General features: G+C 37.4%; 1 protein-coding gene and 1 non-coding gene across 3 annotated transcripts in view; both read right to left on the bottom strand.

Annotated features, from left to right (window-relative positions):
- The window catches only part of LOC106867242 (centrosomal protein of 290 kDa), a 41,825-nt gene that overhangs the window by 4,690 nt on the left and 15,428 nt on the right, over positions 1 to 21,707 (bottom strand). For both annotated transcript variants that reach the window (XM_089348201.1, XM_089348202.1), the window contains 9 exons: positions 21,096 to 21,149; positions 18,307 to 18,462; positions 16,042 to 16,155; positions 13,796 to 13,864; positions 11,384 to 11,473; positions 8,842 to 8,964; positions 7,771 to 7,888; positions 7,313 to 7,404; positions 4,438 to 4,506 (listed from right to left, as the gene is read on the bottom strand). In XM_089348201.1, the coding sequence (XP_089204327.1) occupies positions 4,438 to 4,506; positions 7,313 to 7,404; positions 7,771 to 7,888; positions 8,842 to 8,964; positions 11,384 to 11,473; positions 13,796 to 13,864; positions 16,042 to 16,155; positions 18,307 to 18,462; positions 21,096 to 21,149 (885 nt within the window). The remainder of the gene's footprint in view (positions 1 to 4,437; positions 4,507 to 7,312; positions 7,405 to 7,770; positions 7,889 to 8,841; positions 8,965 to 11,383; positions 11,474 to 13,795; positions 13,865 to 16,041; positions 16,156 to 18,306; positions 18,463 to 21,095; positions 21,150 to 21,707) is intronic.
- LOC128247211 (5S ribosomal RNA) lies at positions 11,147 to 11,265 on the bottom strand. The gene has a single exon (XR_008263596.1). It is a non-coding gene; the product is annotated as a 5S ribosomal RNA (ribosomal RNA).

Raw genomic sequence — 21,707 nt, forward strand, 5'->3', positions numbered from 1 at the left:
ATAATAATAATAATAATAATAATAATAATGCCAAGGCGCACAGAGCTGCGCTCGGTAGTGAAGTGAAAGCACGTTATAAAAATAAAACTACTGAACAATAATAATAATAATAATAAATGCCCGGATGCAGTACCAGGCAGTGACTCTCATGGCTTCTGATCTTAACTGATTGGAAGTGTTACCATGTACATTGTTTTGTCTTGGTATAAAAGATGGGCTACAGCAAATATTCTGCTTAATACCACAGATTTGTTGTCAGTTGTTTGACCTTAACCAGTTGAGCATGTCTCTTGGTGGCTGACGATATGTGCATCTCTGATCACGAGCAGAAGTAGTGGGGGAGCATCATAGCCATGTGTTGAGAGGAATTATTTGGGGTTTGAATAATTCACCTTTCGAAACATGGATGTTTTATTCATCATTCCTTAAAACAAACCTTATTCAGGAACCTTTTGAGCGGGATGGGCTACTCGACCTGAAGAAAATTCTAACTGGGCCCCCACCTGCGAGGTCATGCACTGTTTATCTTGATACGAGATCACCATGTCGCGCACATATGGTTGTGATGCATGTGCCTGGTGTACCCTTATCAGACGGGTAGTCATGATGGGTATAATGGGCTTCGTATATTTTGCCCCAGTGTCACTTTGATGGCATGCACTGCTCTCTCACTCAATAATGATAATAATAATAATAATAATAATAATAATAATAATAATAATAATAATAATAATAAATCTCACAGATAATACTCTGAAATCTAGCAAATACGAGGGAGACGCATCAAAACTCACAGAAACATAGTGGAGGTAAAACTCCAGTAGGAAAGGGTGAAGCTTTACAAGGCGTAATAATTGTCCATTAATAGGCAACTGCCATAGATTTGCCATTGTATATAGGCACGGTCCTTAACAAACAACAGTGCCACCGTCGATTTTAAACGTCGATACCTCGTCCACTTGAGCTCGTTTAAACTCTGTTAAACCCAGTAAATCTATCTTACAAGCTAACCATATACATTACTTTAAAGAAAATAACGTACAATACAATATAATGTGGTCGACCATCATCATTGGAATGCCATACCAGGGAAACAACGCTCGGTGTAGTTTATGCTTAAAAGAATCTTTACAAATCTTATTACATAATCCCTACCAGACCAGCAACACGAAGCTTTTACTACTCGTACATTATTTACATTGTTTACATTATTTACATTCGACGTATATTTGTCCTCATCTTGTTTGTTATTAACACAACGTTTCGGCTGATATACCCTCCAGCCTTCATCAGGTGTCTTGGGGAAATTTCGAACCTGGGTTTTCATTCCTAAATTATTTTTCGATGTTATTATTATTATTATTTTTATTATTATTATTATTATTATTATTATTAGTGTTCATGTCACTGCTTGGAATCGAACTCGGAATATTGGGGTTAGTAGCCCGGGCTCTTAACTACTACGCCATATACCCGTGGGCATATGGCGTAGTGGTTAAGAGCGAGGGCTACTAACAAATTATTCCGAGTTAGATTCCAAGCACTGACCTGAACACTAATAATAATAATAATAATAATAATAATAAAGATAATAATAATAATAACATCGAAAAATACCTTAGGAATGAGAACTCAGGTTCGAAATTTCCTCAAAACACCTGATGAAGGTTGGAGGGTATATCAGCCGAAACGTTGTGTTAATAACAAACAAGATGAGGACAAATATACGTCGAATGTAAATAACGTAAATAATGTAAATAATGTACAGAATTCCTCATCTCTTAAATATAAAACTGTTTTACCACTCGTGTTCACAGATTCTTCAAAACATTCCGGTTTTATCGTAAATCTAAACGTCGCACTTTGAAGCCCTCTACACAACACACACCCACATAAATTATAACAGCATTATATGCTTATTTAATTTAATTGAATTCCTCATACACTCCTCTATTCCTCACTTTATGTTACGATTAATCATTATTACTTTATCTGCATCTCTGAAATCCGTTATTGATTTCCCCTGTTTTAAAATTATCACAAACATGAATTTCATTTACTTCCACCGTCCAAATTTCATTTGCTCGGACTTCCAATATAAGTTTTAAAACCTTACTGTTTACATCTATGTTGCTACATTACCAACATTTACCCATCGTCGTCATCATCATCATCATCGTCGTCGTTTAACGTCTGTTTTCTATGATGGCATGGGTTGGACAGTTTGGCAGCAGTTAGCAAGCCGAAGAGCTATCCCAGGCTCCAAATGTCTGATTTGGCTTGGTTTCTACAGCTAGATGCCCTTCCTAACGCCAACCCCTTTACAGAGTGTACTGGGTGCTTTTTACGTGGCACCAGCGCTTTTTACGTGGCACTAGCACGGATGCTTTTTATGTGGGACTAATGCAGGTACTTTTTACATGATACCAGCACTAATCATTAAATTCATTATTTCGAATATGAACAGTTTCATTTCTACAATAAATACATTCAATATTCTAGTAACCATTAAGTACGTCCAAAACGCACTCCTTGACTTCGTTATGTATTTTATAATCTGTAAGCATTAATTCCTATCAACTTCATAACTACCACTTACCCATTAATAAGACTTGCAAACTATCATAGAAAAATAATTTATGATTCTCAACCTCCATTATTTCTTCTTCCAATCTCCTTTTTTCCTTTCAATCCTTAGCTTAACCTTTTCCTTCACGCCTGCACTATATCGACCGCTTATCTCAACATACTATACAGCTAGTTGTACGACGGTGAGTCAAAAAGTGATGCCATTTTGTTTAGGACAGGTATAATTACCAACACAGGAACATGTATCATACATCAAAATGAAGCTGGTCCTCTGTGGATCACATCCCTACTCCTCAGCATAGTCACCGTCCAGTGACGAGGAAGTGAAAACTGTAGTGAAGAAGTGGCTCAAAGAACAGTCAACAGAATTTTACAGGGCAGGGATACATGCTCTCATTCGAAGGTGGAACATTGCTATTGAGAGGAACGGTGACTATGTTGAGAATTAGGGATGTGATCCACAGAGGACTAGCTTCATTTTGATGTATGATACATGTTCCTGTGTTGGTAATTATACCTGTCCTAAACAAAACGGTGTTACTTTTTGACTCACCCTCGTACATAAATGCATTATATCTCAGTACCATATCCCCCACCCTTTAAAATTTAGGTCTCCTACCACACACAACCCCTCTGGCTAATCTATCTAAATCAGTGGTTCTCAATTGGGGTCCATATGGCCCTCGAGGGTCCATATAAGACTTTGCTATTAAAATATATTTGCAATAAATTGGTTATACTTCTGTTTACACTACACAAAACATTCTAACAATTTTTTATACAGTTCCTAATAATCCTTTCTACTATAGACACAAGGCCTAAAATGTCGGGGGAGGGGACTAGTCGATTACATGGACCTCAGTGTTTCACTGGTACTTAATTTATCGACACTGAAAGGATGAAAGGCGAAGTCAACCTCGGCGGAATTTGAACTCAGAACGTAAAGACGGACGAAATACCGCTAAGCATTTCGCCCGGCATGCTAATGATTCTGCCAGCTCGCCGCTTTGTACGATTCCTAATAATATTTAATTATAAAGATACAGTGAAATGTTGTTTTTTTTATATATTGATACATCGAATGGCTATGGAGGTCCAGTTGCGTACTTGGCTCTTTTTGAAGAAAATTCAGCCGGTTTTCTTCAATGTTTCCTCACCCAAGATGAATGTTGGGTTCACCACTTTGAACCAGAGACCAAACGGCAGTCGATACAGTGGAAACACTTGTCTTCTCCCTCACCAAAGAAGGCCAAGGTGGTATCATCGGCAGGGAAGGTGATGGCCTCCGTCTTCTGGGATGCAAAGGGCGTTGTGTTCATTGACTACCTTCAGAAAGGCCATACTGTCAGTGGAGAATGCTAGGTCAATTTGCTGAGGCAGCTACGAAAGGCAATCAAATCAAAACAGCCTGGAAAACTAACGAAGGGGGTCCTGTTTCACCAGGACAATGCTCTGTGGTTGCAATGGTTGCTGTGAACGACTGTGGCTTTGAACTGGTTAATCCCCCTCCATATTCTCCTGATTCGACACCGTCTGACTGTTTTCTGTTCCTCAACATGAAAAAAGACTTGGCTGGGAAGCAGTATCGGACCGATGATGAAGTCATATCTGCTGTTGCGGTCTTTTTTGAGGATCAGTTACATCAACTGAATTACCTGTTCATTGAATTCACTTATAAGTGGCTGAGTATTCCACGGGAAAATCTGCGCCCTTAACTTAATTCTTGGGTAGAATAAGGGTATCACAGTTTGTAACAAGTTGGTATTTTTGAATTACAGGTAGATCCACCCGATAAGGTTTTTATACAAACATTTAACGTAGAATTTTCTGGAATAGAATGTGACTTACTTCGTATTTTTTAATTAACCTCTGGGCTTTGCATAATTCTTTATCTTTGTCAAAAGCATGTCTTTCAGCCTGGGAAAATATATAGAATATACATATGTAAGGGACGACCGTGCGAACTCATAAAAGGAGAAATGGTGACGAATGGAAAAACAGAGGACTCCTTTTATTTAAACGGGTCACACGGTCGAACATACAAATATATATCAAATGATGATATACATGATATGTTATGCGACGATAACATAGATGACCAGTAATGAAAGACCACAACCGTATAAGATGAATAACAGAGATATTTATTGTAGCGTTAAAGATGTATGCAAAGAAAAGTGTGTATGTGAGTGATACATGTATGTGTATGTGAGTTATTACAGCAGATGGAAAGAGAGTCAATATATAACACGTGAACAATTATACCAGTTCTTGGGTACACAATAATATGAATCTGTATGTGAAAGTGAGGAGAGGCTGAGTGTGGCAGTGCTGATCACTAGTTGTGATGTCGTGGCATCGATGCCGGGCCGTGATTCTTGTTATACAGATGTTCGTCGCTGGCTGAGAATTTCTTGTCTGTTTAAGAACTCTTGTCTGTTTATTTACCGTGGTGAAGCTGAGTCACCTAACAGAATCGAAGAGAGAGATGTGCCGCGGAGGTTTGGTGTACATAGAAGGTCGTGTAGACGCTGGTGGAGATTGTTGCTGGTTAGTAGTAATCGTAGAATCGTGTTGGTCATGATGATGCTGGATAGTAGTAGTAGACTCTTGTTGCTGATGTGGCGACGGCGGAGGTCATCGTGGCTGGACGAAGCTGCTGAAGTGGTCGCTGGCTGCTGCTGCTGTCGTGTGGTACACGGAACAGTTCTCAAAGAGAAACTGGACCGAGACAAATTATTGGGTATGAGTTAAAGCTATTTATAACAAACTATGGGCTCCCGATGGCTTCAGAATTTTACTCTATCACGTGACCTTATTAGGGGCCGTGATTGGTCAGTTTGCGTTCTGGCGGGAAAGGTTCGAAGAAGTTGCCGATTCGAATAATGATCAGTCACGTGATGTCAAGGAATGGGTTCTCTACTACGCTCGCATTTATTTATATTTAAATGAGAAGAATGGCGATAGCAGTTTGTATCTAATGGCGGGAGGTAGTTTCACTACACATATATAGTGTACAACATTTTAGTGAAATGAACATACGTACGTACGTACGTACATACATACATACATACATACATACATTTATCATTTAAATATATATGAGCATGTCTAGATATGTTGCTATATGCATATCACCTGTTTCAACATAACTGTAATATATTATATACAAATTATGCCATTTTAATCCCGAGCAATGCCGAGTATCCCTGCTAGTATATATATATATTTATATATATATATATATACACAGGGTGTCCACAAGGTCTAGGTACATGGAGTAAATAAAATCATTAAACAATTAAATATAAGAAATAATAATTTCTTAAAGCATGTGTTAATCCCCATGTACCCTGACTCTGTGGACACCCTCTGTGTGTGTGTGTATATATATATATATATATATATATATATATATATATATATATGTATGTATGTATGTATGTATGTATGTATGTATGTATGTATATGTATATATGTATATATATATGTCTGTATATATATAAGCATAGACGCACTGAATGCATGTTTAGACAGCTACTTTGTCGATACTGTCTAAATTCCAATGTTAGAGCATTGCTTCTAGGTTTCAAACCGGAACCTTTCTCAACTAATAAGAAATCTCAACAATGTAAACCAGATGATCATAAATACATACATGGTCGTTGACTGACCGTCATAAATCATCGTTGACAGTTCCGTTCGTGAACAAAATGTCCTTGGACGGTGAGTAAAGCAGTTGAGGGGGGGAGGGAGGGTCATCGTTCCCCACACCCTCCAGATTGCCTCTCTGGGCCTCCATACCAAGAACCAAGTGGTGTACATGAGTGCAACGAGCACGGTCGACGATCAAGCTGCCTAGCTGGAGCAGTTTACTTGCTAGCTGACGCCCAGATGTTGTCTGACGGTACAGGTCTTCCGCTTGGCTGCAATAACTTCAAGCCTTGTCTTCACCGTATCCCTGGCACGAGAGGCTAAAGGCTGCTGGCACTTGCCCAAAGTGCCACCTCAGTCTACGGACGGAGGGAGCGACTTACGGTCCCTTTCACAGCCTGTCATGTGGTTACCTCTCATACCGTTACATACATACATACATACATCGATGGTTCTCCGTCTATTTCGACGAGGAGTATTCAGTTCGGTCAACCGAACTTCCAACCTTTGAATTAAGGTGCAAATGGTTAAGTACTCCAAAGACACGTGTATCCTTGTAATTCTCAGGTATATATATATATATATATATATATATATATATATATATATATATATATATATATATTGGTGTATGTGAGTGTGTGTTTATGTGTATGCATGTATCTTTCATCAATCAATAAAGGTTAAAAATGTAAACACCGGCAGGTAAACAATATATTTCCCACGAAGAAAGACCCCTTGTGGGAAATACATACAGTCGCACTCTTCGTCTAGAACAGTGTTCCGTAACCTTTTTTTTTTTTTTTACCTTGCGGCACACTTATATTCTTTACAAAATTCGGCGGCACACCTGAACTAAAAGCATAACTAAAAGTATAGGGAAAAAAAATTGCATTCAGATTACACTGCGGCACACCTAGCACCGTCTCGTGGCACACCAGTGTGCCGCGGCATACCGGTTGCGGAATAAATCAAGCCAATGATCGGCCAATTAGACACGTTTTTACAAAATGGGATTAAACATAAATAATTTTGGAAATTACAAAAATAGCTTCATTAAAATTCTAACCTCTTGTCGGGATTTCTCTGCATCTAATACCTGTTGTCTCAAACTTTGCCATGTTTCATTGACAGGCTCGGCAGCTTTTTCAACATAACTTTCTACAAAAATATTCAATAAAAGAATTAATTATTTTTAAAGACGAAAAGCAAAGCCGACCTCGGCGGAATTTGAACTCAGACCACAGAGACCCGAACTAAATACTGACAAGCATTTTGTCCGACGTGCTAACGATTCTGCCAACTCGCCGCTTTGTTGTTGATGATGATGATGATGGTGGTGGTGGTGGTGGTGGTGGTGACGACGACGACGACGACGATAATGATGATGATGATGACGACGACGACGATGATGATGATGATGATGATGATGATGATGACGATGATGATGAAGATGATGATGACGATGATGATGATGGGGGTGGTGATTTCTAATTTAGGTCTAAGACTAACGTAACATCCTATTACCTTTGAAGAGCATTTGAGATGGTTTCCCAGAGAATCGTTTCTTCTCTTCTAGCTTGACGGAAATGTCTTCATTTCGTTTCTTCAGTTTCTCAATTACCTGATCCTTTTCTGCAATTACCTGAAAATAATAGAAGCACAGTGTTTCCTGGGGGTCTTTGTTTAATTATATATAATTATTTCTTTTCCGTCATAAATTATAAAAGACGATCATTTGTGTCCTAGATTATATGAAATGGTCAGTAATGACCAGATAACTACTCGACTAGATATCATAAAATGCTTGGTCAATTTCGAAATGATATAAAGATGTGGGTAATATCCTAAAAGAGCAAAACTAAAGAAAGAGACCGAGACCATTATGCTGGCAGCGCATGGCCAAGCTCTGGCCACGAACTGGAGGGTCAACCTTAGGAATGAGCAAGTGTCTCCGCTGTGCCGCGTCTGCAATAGAGTGGATGAAACCATTGCCCATTTCACGAACGAATGCCCTAGACTTGCCCAAAACCATTACAAGTTGTGGCGACACGACTAGGTAGCGAAAGTGCTACATTGGAAACTGTGCGAAAAGTGGGAGCTAGAGAGAGGCAAGACATGGTAGGAGCACAAATTGCAGTGAGTGGCAGAGTTGGAGACTAGCAAAATCCTCTGGGATTTCCTAATTCAAACAGATCAGGTGCTTCAGCATAACAGACCGGATCAAGTGGTGGTGGACAAGGTGCACCACATATGCTACATAGTTGATGTTGCACGCCACGAATAGTCAAGAAGCAAGGCGAAAAGATAGATAGATAGAACCCTCTTAAGTACGAAATAGCCTGGCTATGGAAAATGAACTCAGCGGAATTTGAACTCAGAACGTAGCGGCGGGCGAAATATTGTTAAGTATTTCGTCCAGTGGGTTAACGATTCTGCCAGCTCGCCGCCTTGATAATAATCATAGTAATAATAGTAATAATGATAATAATAATAATAATAATAATAATAATAATAATAATAATAAGAAGAAGAAGAAGAAGAAGAAGAAGAAGAAGAAGAAGAAGAAGAAGAAGACTGTGAAATAATTGTATAAACCTTAGACAAAGTCACTATAGAAGATGGTTTGAACATTTCTTTATCGTTCACCAATTTTTGTTTCAGTATTTGGATTTGTGTCTTGTAGTATTCAATTTCTCTCTTCAAACTTTCAATAAATTGCTGAAAGGTTAAAAAAAAAAAAAAAATCAAAACAATTCCATAGGAATCGATGAGCGATGAGATTTTTTATAACCAAAGAAAAAAATGTCTGCCAGAAAAACTAATTCGATTGGCTGAATTACTTTTTTGAGTTTTTGTCTTTCGTGCTCGTCTATGTTTCATTTGGAGTGAAAGGGAAACAACAACTCAAACATGGGCAAACTGCGGCCCACGGGACTTTCTGAATGGCACGCCAACGAAAAATTAACTTGATTATTTTTAGTAGTGCCGCCCTCCTGTTGATAAGTCATGTTTCATGCGGCCCGTTTCTTGGGAAACGCTGACCATACCAGGACTACATTATGGTAGCACTATTAAATAACACACAACGAGCTTGTTGAATTTCCTTTAAATTTATTTCACGAAGTGTATATTATCTTTTTCTTATCTTTCTTGTTTCTGTCATTAGACTGCGGTCATGTTGGGGCACTTTTAGTCAAACGAATCAACCCTAGGACTTTTTTTCTTAAAGCCTGGTATTCTATCGGTTCCTGTTTTCGTGGGGTCAAGTCCAGGTATGGTATATTAAGTCTACTACCCAAGAACAGTTTCCTCACAGTTTCCGTCCATCAAACTTATACAGTTTCAGTGCAACTGTTTGAAATTTTGTTGATAACCATGTCATACGGATAGGGTTGTTTTTTCTATTTATTTCATTTCATTTTATTTATACGTGTTTATTTTGTTCAAATTCACTGGCTTTGACACCTTATGAAATAAATTTTAATTTTAACTGAATTCAACAAATTCAGCCTGTTATTCAATGCCTCTCCCATGATGTTGCTGAATCATTAATCTGTTTAATTCTTTTTTTATCACAATTGGTTAACAATGCTGTTGTTGGTTACATTTTGTCAAAGAACCAATAATTCATTAACGATGTATCTGGCAAAAGCATGATAACTGCAACCAAGTCATACTCACTTGCTAGTGACGGCTCAGCTTTACACACACACGCACGCAAACACACACACACACACACACACACACACACACACACACACACACACACACACATATATATGTATATATATATGTATGTGGTTCGAAATTGTAGAAAAAAACAGACGTGTGAGGAAACAACAAACAACTTGTATTAATTTGACGCTCAGGAAAATGGAAAAGTCTCTGACGTTTCGTGCCTACGCTCCTGTACCAATCTGTTTCTGAGAAGTCAAGTCCAGGCGTTTTCTTTTTTAAGAATAAATTAAAGATAGTCTACTTGCGATATATCTTTTCGTGTCTTTTAGCTTCATGCTTGGTGATAACTTAGTTAGATATTAATCAGACATTAACAGAAATGACAATTATTTAAAGTAAAAACAGATGAGTGAGAAAATTGGTTACTATTCATAAGAGATATATAAACATTTTATACACAGACGTGTATTAAAAAAATCTAAGGTAAATCAATGGAGGTTGACTACAGTTTATAATGCTTTCGCTGTGGAAAAAGAAACAGGTGTAAATACATCATGAAACATCTAGTGGCAATCTTTATTTTTTATGTACGAAGAGAATAACAAGATGTATTGACATCTGTTTACTATCCACAGCAAAAATGTTACAAATGCACAAATATTTCATATAGGAAATTCTAAGACAAACTGATAAAAGCTGATTACAGTTTATATCACCATCACTGTGAAAAAAGAAACATCTAAATACCTGAAGAAATGTCGTGTTAATCATCTTTACTTTTACTCTTTACTCTTTTACTTGGTTCAGTCATTTGACTGCGGCCATACTGGGGCACCGCCTTTAGTCGAGCAAATCGACCCCAGGACTTATTCTTTGTAAGCCTAGTACTTATTCTATCGGTTACTTTTGCCGAACTGCTAAGTTACGGGGACGTAAACACACCAGCATCGGTTGTCAAGCGATATTGGGGGGACAAACACAGACACACAAACATACACACACACACACACATATATATATATATTTATATATATATATATATATATATATATATATATATATATACATATACATATATACGACGGGCTTCTTTCAGTTTCCGTCTACCAGATCCACTCACAAGGCTTTGGTCGGCTCGTGACTATAAGTAGAAGACACTGAACCCGGAACCATGTGGTTGGTAAGCAAGCTACTTACCACACAGCCACTCCTGCGCCTATGACTTTTACAGCACCTAGGTTTCCCAAGCGGTCACCCATCTAAGTACTAACTAGACTCGACGTTGCTTAACTTCGGTGATCGGACGAGAACCGGTGTTTTCAAAGTGATATGGCCGTAAACGAAGAGAATAACGAAATAGATTGATATTTATTTACTTTCCACGGCGAAAGCGTTATAAACTGTAGACTATGTTACGTGTGTCTTAAATTCCTTAAGATGTTTATGAAGTTGAACCTACCTTCCATTCTTCAACTTTTTTATCAACCAGATCTGAAATAGCTTTATCAGTGACACAGCAACTTTTCTGGCGTTCTTTCAGTTTTAACATCTATAAACATAGAATTCTTGCTGAGCAACCACTATATTTTTTACAAACGTGAAATGTGTGTGTGTGTGTGTGTAAGATTAACTAGAGTTAGGAAAATGAAGACGCAGGCTATAAAGCAGAATATTATCCAATCGAAGTTGGGTGTGGAGGATTCATTGGAAGCAGCATATGGCTATGTTCGTTGTCGCTTGGCATAGAACATCGTAAAGCAAATACCATCATAAGCGATAAGCTACAGTGGAGAAGGCAAGCCACTGGATATGGTTAAATAGAGACGATTAGTAATGGCTAGAAGAGTAGTGGCTGAAACCAAGAAAGCAGTTAATCTAGCAAGTGGGGCTTCGTCACAGTGAGAAGTGCTGGTGCACAACGATGCCGTTGAGATGGAGGTCATCTAGGAATCTATAAATCAGGAAAAAATGTACTCGTATATTTGTGAGCAGAGTGGGTGTATGAACAGCAGAAGTGAAATTTTAAATCGTTGCTCATATGAAAGGAAGTATTTCCTATCATATTTGCATGCTCCATCGTGACTATAATGACCAGTCATCCAATACCACCAATACCTGGCCATATCTATCTTTATCTATCTATCTATCTATCTATCTATCTATCTATCTATATATATATATATATATATATATAAACATAATTAAGGGATCAGCAACAGTTGCTTCACCACATACCGAAGTTCAGAAATAGCAGCTAAAGTGCTAAAACTCCAACAGATAGCAATACTTGTAACTCACAAAGGCAAAACAAGAAGAAAAACAACGAAACTAACCAGTCTTAGTTAATCATAGACGCGTTTCTGGCTTAGAAAAGTGAAAACTTTTCATTTCCTCATCAGTATGATATTCCAGTTTGCAAATTTGAAGATGCTGGCAATTGTACATGCACGACCGAGCGACATCGTGCATCAGCACAATATGAACAGCATCTCCGAACTCACATAGGCCAGCCAGTTCTTATCCCGCCTCAAGAATTACCATGTTTATAAATGTATAAGAACTTTTAAATAAGTTCTTCACCGATAATGGTGTTTACATACCGAAGGGCGTGGTAAAAATTATTAATTATTAATTTATTAATAAATTAATAATCCTTTACCCTTTTATTTGTAATAATTATTCACTCCCTGATAGTAAACCGCAGATTTTCTGCGGTATTGCTTGTAACGCACATGGTAATTCTTGAGGAGGGATAAGAACTGGCTGGCCTATGTAAGTTCGGAGATGCTGTTCATATTGTGCTGATGCACGATGTCGCTCGGTCGTGCATGTACAATTGCCAGCATCGTCAAATTTGCAAACTAGAATATCATACTGATGAGGAAATGAAAAGTTTTCACTTTTCTGATCCAGAAACGCGTCTATGATTAACTAGGACTGGCTAGTTTCGTTATTTTTTCTTCTTGTTTTGACTTTGTGAGTTACAAGTATTGCTATCTGTTGGAGTTTTAGCACTTTAGCTGCTATTTCTGAACTTCGGTATGTGGTGAAGCAACTGTTGCTGATCCTTTAATTATGTTTATAAATGTATAAGAACTTTTAAATAAGTTCTTCACCGATAATGGTGTTTACATACCGAAGGGCTTGGTAAAAATTAATAATCCTTTACCCTTTTATTTGTGTGTATATATATATATATATATATATATATATATATATATATATTGTCGTGGCCAATGACAGTACCACCTGACTGGCCCCCGTGCCGGTGGCACGTAAAAAGCACCATTCAAACATGGCCGATGCCAGTACCGCCTGACTGGCTCGCCAGCCCTCAGTCAAACCGTCCAATCCATGCCAGCATGGAAAGCGGACGTTAAACAACGACGACGATGATGATGATATTATATATATATATATATATATATATATATATATATATATATATATATATATATATATATATATATATATATATATATATATATATATATATATATATATATATATATATATGTATATATATATATATATATATATATATATATATATATAATACTTATTTATAATTGGTTAATTCGATCGCTTGGAATTACTGGTATGTGTATGAGTCAACATGGAAGGTTCCTTCCAATCACTCCCTACCATCCTTAAAATAATAACACAAGGATATTGTGATCCTTGATATACTATATTTTTTTTAAAAAAACATAAAAGGCGAGACAGTTCCGTACAGAATATCTTTCGATTACAGATATACTTGATCAGGGCTGCTTTACAACTAAACAAAAGCCGGCATTTATTCCAAACGCCGAATAAATATATGAATGTCAACATTAGCACCCGAAATATTTTGGTAGCAGACTCTAACCTCCTCCTTTAACGCTTTGTTTTCTCTCTTCAGCTCTTTATTGCTGGTATCTTCCTCATGCAGCAGTTGCTATGAAAACGAAATTAGAAATACATATACTTATACACATAATAATATGAATAATATATAAATATATACATATATCCATACATATATGTACATACCTACATCAATATGTATACATACATGCATATATGGGTACAGGATATCACAAAAAAAAAAACGTTAAAAACAATGAGAAGTTTTTTCGTTGTTCGAAAAAAAGTTCGTTTTCTATTTTCGTTTCTCATTGTGTTTAACGTTTTTTTTTTTTTTGTGATGTCCTGTACCCATATATGCATGTATGTATACATATAGATGTAGGTATACATATATGTATGGATATATGCATATATTTATATATTATTTATATTATTATATGATCGAACTCCACGCATCCTTTTCGAAAGTAAGTTTTACTTATACACATACATAACCGAAATTGCAAAGATAATCTGGAACTTGACTGAGGAAAGAAAACTCCGAATGACCCGTCCTTGTTTTTTTCTTGTCCCTTTTTTGTATCATCTGTCTGGATGTTTTGCGTTCTTGTCCCATTTTTTGCATTCCTTTTTATACACATACATACATACATACATACATACATACATACATACATACATACATACATACATATACCTATCTGAACTGTTGAGAAATCTGCAGTTACTCTATCCAGATTACGAGTTCAGACTTATATCTATAATTATTGGGGCACTGGGATATGTAACAGCCTGCCTAAATACCAATCTTGCGAAATTAGTAGTAAAGTTTGTTTGCCAACATAACATGGCAGTCCTGGTTTAGGACGAATGTTATTGTAATATCTCACATTGTGAGATTTAAAAATAGTAATTCTCTAATTTATAGATCAGTGACTAGTTGTCACTTTGAAAACTATATTTCGAACGGGAATTTGGCAGCGCCACCTCCAGCCAAACAATTATTCTGTGCTGATGAAGGGAATAACCCGGAAATCGCGATACACAGATATTGTTTTGAGCTGAGTGGGGGTGCTAGATTCCCTTGTTTGAAAATATAAGGACACAGATCGTGTCGTATAGCCAGCTGGAGACGATGTCTCCTGGGGCTAAATTACAGCAACATTAGTCCTAAACCAGGACTACCGTGTTATGTTGGCAAATAATCCTTACTACAAAGTACTGTTGCTGAATATCTCTTGTTGTGAGATTTAAAAATAGTAATTTTCAAATTGAGAAATTAGGTTTCTCAAAACCAGAAAGGAGAAAGTTAATTCGAAGACTTCAGATCCAATCCATCATTGAAACTGTAAAAATCTGTAAAACTTTCCAGAAGTTTATCATTTAAATATATATATGAGCATGCCTAGATATGCGACAATATGCATGAGAAAATGCACATAAAACATACAAATCTGCACATACATACATACATACATACATACATACAAACAAAAATATCCTGTTGTTGATGCTGAAATTCCAATGAAGGAGACTTGGATTTAGGTTAGAAACCGATTCTTTCTCCATTGGCAAGAAATCTTGAAATAAAACGGGATAATGACATACATACACACATGTATATGTACATATGCATATATACACACATATATGCATTTGTATGAAAGTGTATGTATGTGTGCATGTATGTATGTATGTATGTATGTATGTATGTGTATATAGAGAGAGAGTTAGAGAGAGAAGGGGAAAGAGGGGAAAATAGAGAGAGAATGGTAAAAGTTTGTAAACAGGAAAGTAAGTTATAATTTATACAGTTGAGATGGTATGAAAGAGAGAGAGAGAGAGAGAGAGAGAGAGAGAGAGAGAGAGAGAGAGAGAGAGAGAGAGAGAGAGAGAGAGAGAGAGAGAGAGCGGGGAGAAACCAGGGTGGGAGAGTGATAGAAGAGATATTATGATGTAGAGAACAGGGTTGATAAGGTGAGACGATAGAAGGAGTAATGGAAGAAAGACGGTGAGGTGCACCTATTCGTCTGTTGTTGGTAAAGAGATTGAATAACAAAGATAGTATAATGGGGGGAAGAGAGTGAGAGTGGAACAGTGATAATGTGATAGGAGAGCAAATAACTGAAATGAGGGAGAGTGTGTAAGAGAGAGAGAGAGAGAGAGGGGGGTGGAGAGAGAGGGGGGGTGGAGAGAGAGAGCGATTGTATGCGAGAGATAAACCTGAGTGTTTCAAAGAGCCTAACGTAACATGATTCCATTTACCTCTAGCTTCACATTGCATTCTTTTATCGAATTTAGTTTTGTTTTCATTTCTTTCATCTCAGCTACCTGCTGTTGTTTCATCTTTCCTTGTCGCTGAATTGCACTGTTCAGGTTCTGTTGTTATTGTTGTTGTTTTACATTAATGAAAGAAAAGAGAAAATGGTTTAAAACGCTTCAAATTTAACCACAAGATTTACAAAATTTCAAATCATTTAACAATTTTGCTTTAACATGAGATCGTTGCCAGTGCCCCTGGACTGGCTTGTGCGGGTGGCACATAAAAGACACCATTTCGAGCGTGGCCGTTGCCAGTATCGCCTGACTGGCCTTCGTGCAGGTGACACGTAAAAGCACCTACTACACTCTCTGAGTGGTTGGCGTTAGGAAGGGCATCCAGCTGTAGAAACTCTGCCAAATTTAGATTGGAGCCTGGTGTTGCCATCCGGTTTCACCGGTCCTCAGTCAAGTCGTCCAACCCATGCTAGCATGGAAAGCGGACGTTAAACGATGATGATGATGATGACGATGAGCAGATGCTTCATTGTTAGTTGGTGGGCTTGATCGCTGCCCCGTTTAACATCGACAATTGGCCGTTTGGGTGGCTTAAGTGACGTCCCCTCTGTTAGAAGCTGCCTGACCAGGTTTCGGGTCCTTCACTAACTTCCTGCCCCATCCTACCAGTCATAGAGGTTCTACAATGAGTCAGCAACACCGATATTCCTCCTCTGATGACGGCATAATTATTTTTATGTTAAATATACAACCCACTTACAAAATGCTGCGAATGGCTGAGTCGTTAGAGCACCAGACGAAATATTTCGTGATATTTGTTCCAGCTTGCTGCGTTCTGAGTTCAAATGCTGTTGGGGTCAACTTACTTTCCATCTTTTCGTGGGTGGACAAAAAGTACCAATCCAAGGCGATGGATGGGCAGAATTGAACGAAACGTCGGACTAGATACCTTGTAGTATTGGTCACACCTCTTTACTTTCTGAGTTCAAATTCCATCTGGGCCCACTTGGGTTTTACTGTTAACCCGTCCCTGGATTAACACTGGCACCTTGTGTGCCTTGAGCGGATTCTACTCAGGCCCTGTTTCCGGTTTGATGATACCTTCTTCTCTCCCACAAGTCTCGGAAACCCATATGAAGGGTCATGGCACTACCTTTCCTCCTGTCTCAACGATAAAAAAAATCCGTCCAGCTAGAAAATATATCATTTATGTCCGCCACCAACCCGACCACCATCGCCCCCAAATAATTATTCCACAACAAATATTGCATTAAAAGTTGCCAAAGCCAGGCTATAAAACTACCAAACTCGCAATGAATGCACAAAAATACCTACTAGTAATATGATAACAAAAGGACTAAGGATTAATTTCGAGTGAAGGCAGTGTATTTCAGTAGAAACATGATAACAAAAGGGCAAAGGATAATGAACACTCCCTTTCATTGCTTTCAAACGAAAAAGTTAGGTACTTTTTTCGTTATCTCACCCCCATTAAAATATTGGGTTATCTTCCCTTGTTTTACCAGAAATATCGGTACTTCTGGTTATCTCCTTCAACTAAAAAAATTGTTTAACCTTCAATAAAAGAAAAAAACAAAAGTGAAAAGATCTTATCGAATCTGATAAAATTTTTATAATAAATCATACAAAACTGACAAAAAATTAATAAACATGAAAACTGAAACAGAGCACGTGGTTGTTGAAAGTGACCCTTTTTCCGGACTGACAGGTAAGACTACCACCATTCTCGCTTCGCTACCGTCCTTTCTCTCCATTTCCAGGTATAGCGCCAATGCTGATCGATCGAGGTACAACGATATAAAACTCCGCTAGGTTATCTATACATTGGAGTCTTGCCGCCAACTTAACTTTTTGCAGCCAAGCGGTGACATCTCTCTCGCCACAAAATAGCCTAACCGGCTCAAGCAAAAAAAAAAAATGATTGGTATGGTCCGTGTTTCGAATGAGAGTAAAAAGCTGGCTTGCGTAGGACCAACACCCCTACCTACAAAAAAGCAGTTACACTAGCATCAATATCAATTCAAAACCAACAAGATCTGAGAAAGAAAAGCCTTTTCTCAGGGAAACATGTGACGTAATGCAATACGTGACGTAAAGCGGTGGAACTGGAAAAGCCTGGATTCAGTTGGAGAGAAGCAGTAAAAACAGCCCAGAGCCGAGGAGAGGAGAGAGAAAGCGTCGATGGCCTATGCACCTTGGGGAGCTAAGGGCTTAAATAAATAAACTTGATACCTCTATTTCAGCTGTAGAAACTTTCAACAATTTGTCCTTAAATACGAGATTCTCTTTACATTCCTTCAGGTCTTCAGACATTTTCTGTAAAAAGTGCTCCCATTGTAGATGCACTTGGGACTTGTATTCCGTGATGTCAACACGCATCAGGTTTTTCTGGGAGAGAGGAAGAGGAATACAGAATAGAATCATTAAGAAGTTATGATGGATATATGTGTGTGTGTGTGTGTGTGTGTGTGTGTGTGTGTGTGTGTGTGTGTGTGTGTGTGTGTGTGTGTGTGTATTTCTGAACAAATAAATATACACACACGTACAGTCATGCACACACATACACGCACACACACATACATAGACAGACAGACTAAGAGAGTCAGAGAGAGAAAGAGACAGAGAGACAGAGAGAGGCAGGTAGACAGATAGAGAGATACATACATACATACATAAATAAATAAACAGACAAACAAGCAAGCAGACAGATAGTCAGACAGACAGACAGACAGACAGATAGATAGATAGATAGATAGATAGATAGATAGATAGATAGATAGATAGATAGATAGATAGATAGATAGATAAGCAGAAAGACAAACAGATAGATATATAAATTTTTAGAAATTTCTACTACCAATGGCCTAGCGTGTAAAACAAATTAGTCAATAGAGTTTATATAATTCATACAATGGTGGATTTGAAAAATTATAATGTATAAGCACGGGGCACATGCTGGATTGCCTCGTACTTATATGTTTAATCTAGGTGTACCTGCTGATGAAGACTTCGCCAAGCAAATTATTTTATTTGCTAAAAAAAGTCTGAAACCATGGTCCAGTAGATAGATGATAAATGTTATTATTTTTCATTCCCTTCGAAATTTATCCCCGTGCAAGGAATCCTATGACGGATACTTCTTATGTATTTAAATGTACACTGTATATATATATATATACATACATATATATAACGATGCGTACTGCCTTAATTCTTCGAAACACCGATGTTTTAATGGTGGCAGCTGATGAAGGAGATGTTTCTATGTGGCTTCCTTGTTTGTTGTACCTTGTTTATCATTTTGTCCATGTTCTTTTGCCACGTCATGTACCCAGTTATGTATCTATATGTACATGTAGATGAAGGTATGTACATACATGTACATATATATGAATATACTCATATATTGTTTGTATCACGACAGAACGTACGCGTTAACCTTTATACAGTAAGTTTTAACTATTTTTCTAACGCGACTCTCTCTATATCTATATCTATCTCCCCCCCTCATTCTTCCCTCTGCTGTTCTTCGCCTCTACCTGTCACTACTATCTCTCTATTTCTTGTTACTCGTCCTTCGCCTCTCACCGCTACTACTACTATATATCTCTCTCTCTCTCTACCTCTCGTTGCTCACTTTTATTCTACTTCCTCCCCTTCTTTTCCCTCTGCTACTCTTTCTCTTTACACAGCCTTGGTCACGTGTGTCCGGCTGCTATTTCTTTTCGTTCTTGGACTCCCCAAGCTCGCACGTACTTCTTTGCCCCTCCTGTTCGTGCTTCACAGCTTTCAATACATACGCACTTCACGTCTGGCTGTACAGCCTTTTTGCTTGTTTGTTTATTCACCGTTTCGTTTTCCTGTCTTGTTTTCTGTCCGCCACTACCCTCCACGAAAATAATTTAATTTGTGTTCGTGGGAAGAACCATTTCAACGATGCGTACTGCCTTAATTCTTCGAAACGCCGGTGTTTTAATGGTGGCAGCTGATGAAGGAGATGTTTCTATGTGGCTTGCTTGTTTGTTGTACCTTGTTTATCATTTTGTCCATGTTCTTTTGCCACGTCATGTACCCAGTTATGTATCTATATGTACATGTAGATGAAGGTATGTACATACATGTACATATATATGCATATACTCATATATTGCATTGTATATATATATATATATATATATATATATATATATATATAGTAGACTTACTTGCAAAAAAGGACGTGTGCGTTCAATAATGTAATAATACAAAGAATATATATACATGTATACACACATATATGTACATACTTACATCTACATGTGTATATACATGCATATCAGGGTACAGGACGTTAGAACAATAAACTACAGACAACGGAACGAACACATAGGAAAACGGAAAGCCACTTGGAATATCCCTTCATCAGCTATCTCTATTCTATCTAGACGTTTCGAAGACCAGACAGGACGTACTCTAGAATAGTCTCTTCCTGAGTAGTGGATCAACCCACTACACAGAGGATTCCAAGGTGGCAAACACAAACCAAGACAGGAAAAATTGGACAGTGAAAACAACATTCAAAAGCCGTACATATATGTGTGTGTGTGTGTGTGTGTGTGTGTGTGTGTGTGTGTGTGTGTTTATGTATATATATATGTATATATATATATATATATATATATATATATATATATATATATATATATATATATATATATATATATATATATATATATGTATGTATGTATGTATATCATACGTGTGTGTGTGTCGCACCACAGATTGATATCGAGCGTTGGTGTGTTTTTGTCTTCGTAACATAGCAGTTCAACCAAAGAGGTCGATAGAATAAGTCTCAGGCTTACAATGAAAATAAGTACTGGTATTGACCTATTCAACTAAAATTCTTCAAGGCGATGCCCCAGCATGGCCACGGTCGAATGACTGAATCAAGTAAACGATATAAAAAAAGATAAGTAAATACTTTAAGCTTCTTTCGATTTCGTTTGAAAGATAAGATACTACGAACGATTACAACCTACCTCTTGTCTAAGAGCTTCCTTAGTCCGGCTTAACTGAGTGATTTCGTTGCTATACTGCAAGACAGAACAGACCACAGGTAAGAAGTGTGTTGCTACGATATATATATATATATATATATATATATATATATATATATATATATATATATATATATATATATATATATATATATATATATATATATATATATATATTCGGTGCGAATGGGTTTTTTTATACGGTGCCAAGTTTACAATCTCGTAAATAATATTGTTATTTTTATATAAGCTTAAATCTTATGGTGATGACCGTGCAATGACTAAAGAAAATAGTCTAATAAAGGGACATATGAGCCCTCAACAAAAAAAAAGGCTTTCCTATCCGCCTTCTTTTTTCTGTTGAGGGCTTGTATGCCTCTTTATTAGACTATTTTCCTAAGTCATTGCACGGTCATCGCCATAAGCTTTAAGCTTATATAAAAAATACCATTATTAATGTGTGTGTGTATCTATATATATATAATTGAAAAAGACATAACTACAGTTTAATACTTCACCGACTTAGTTGCCTCATAACTTCCAGAAACATGGATATTTTTTAATGTAACTTTCACCAAATAATTACTTATGTCC

Source organism: Octopus bimaculoides, chromosome 2, assembly GCF_046866305.1.
Source record: "Octopus bimaculoides isolate indiv1 chromosome 2, ASM4686630v1, whole genome shotgun sequence".
In the NCBI taxonomy this organism is placed as follows: Eukaryota; Metazoa; Mollusca; class Cephalopoda; order Octopoda; family Octopodidae; genus Octopus; species Octopus bimaculoides.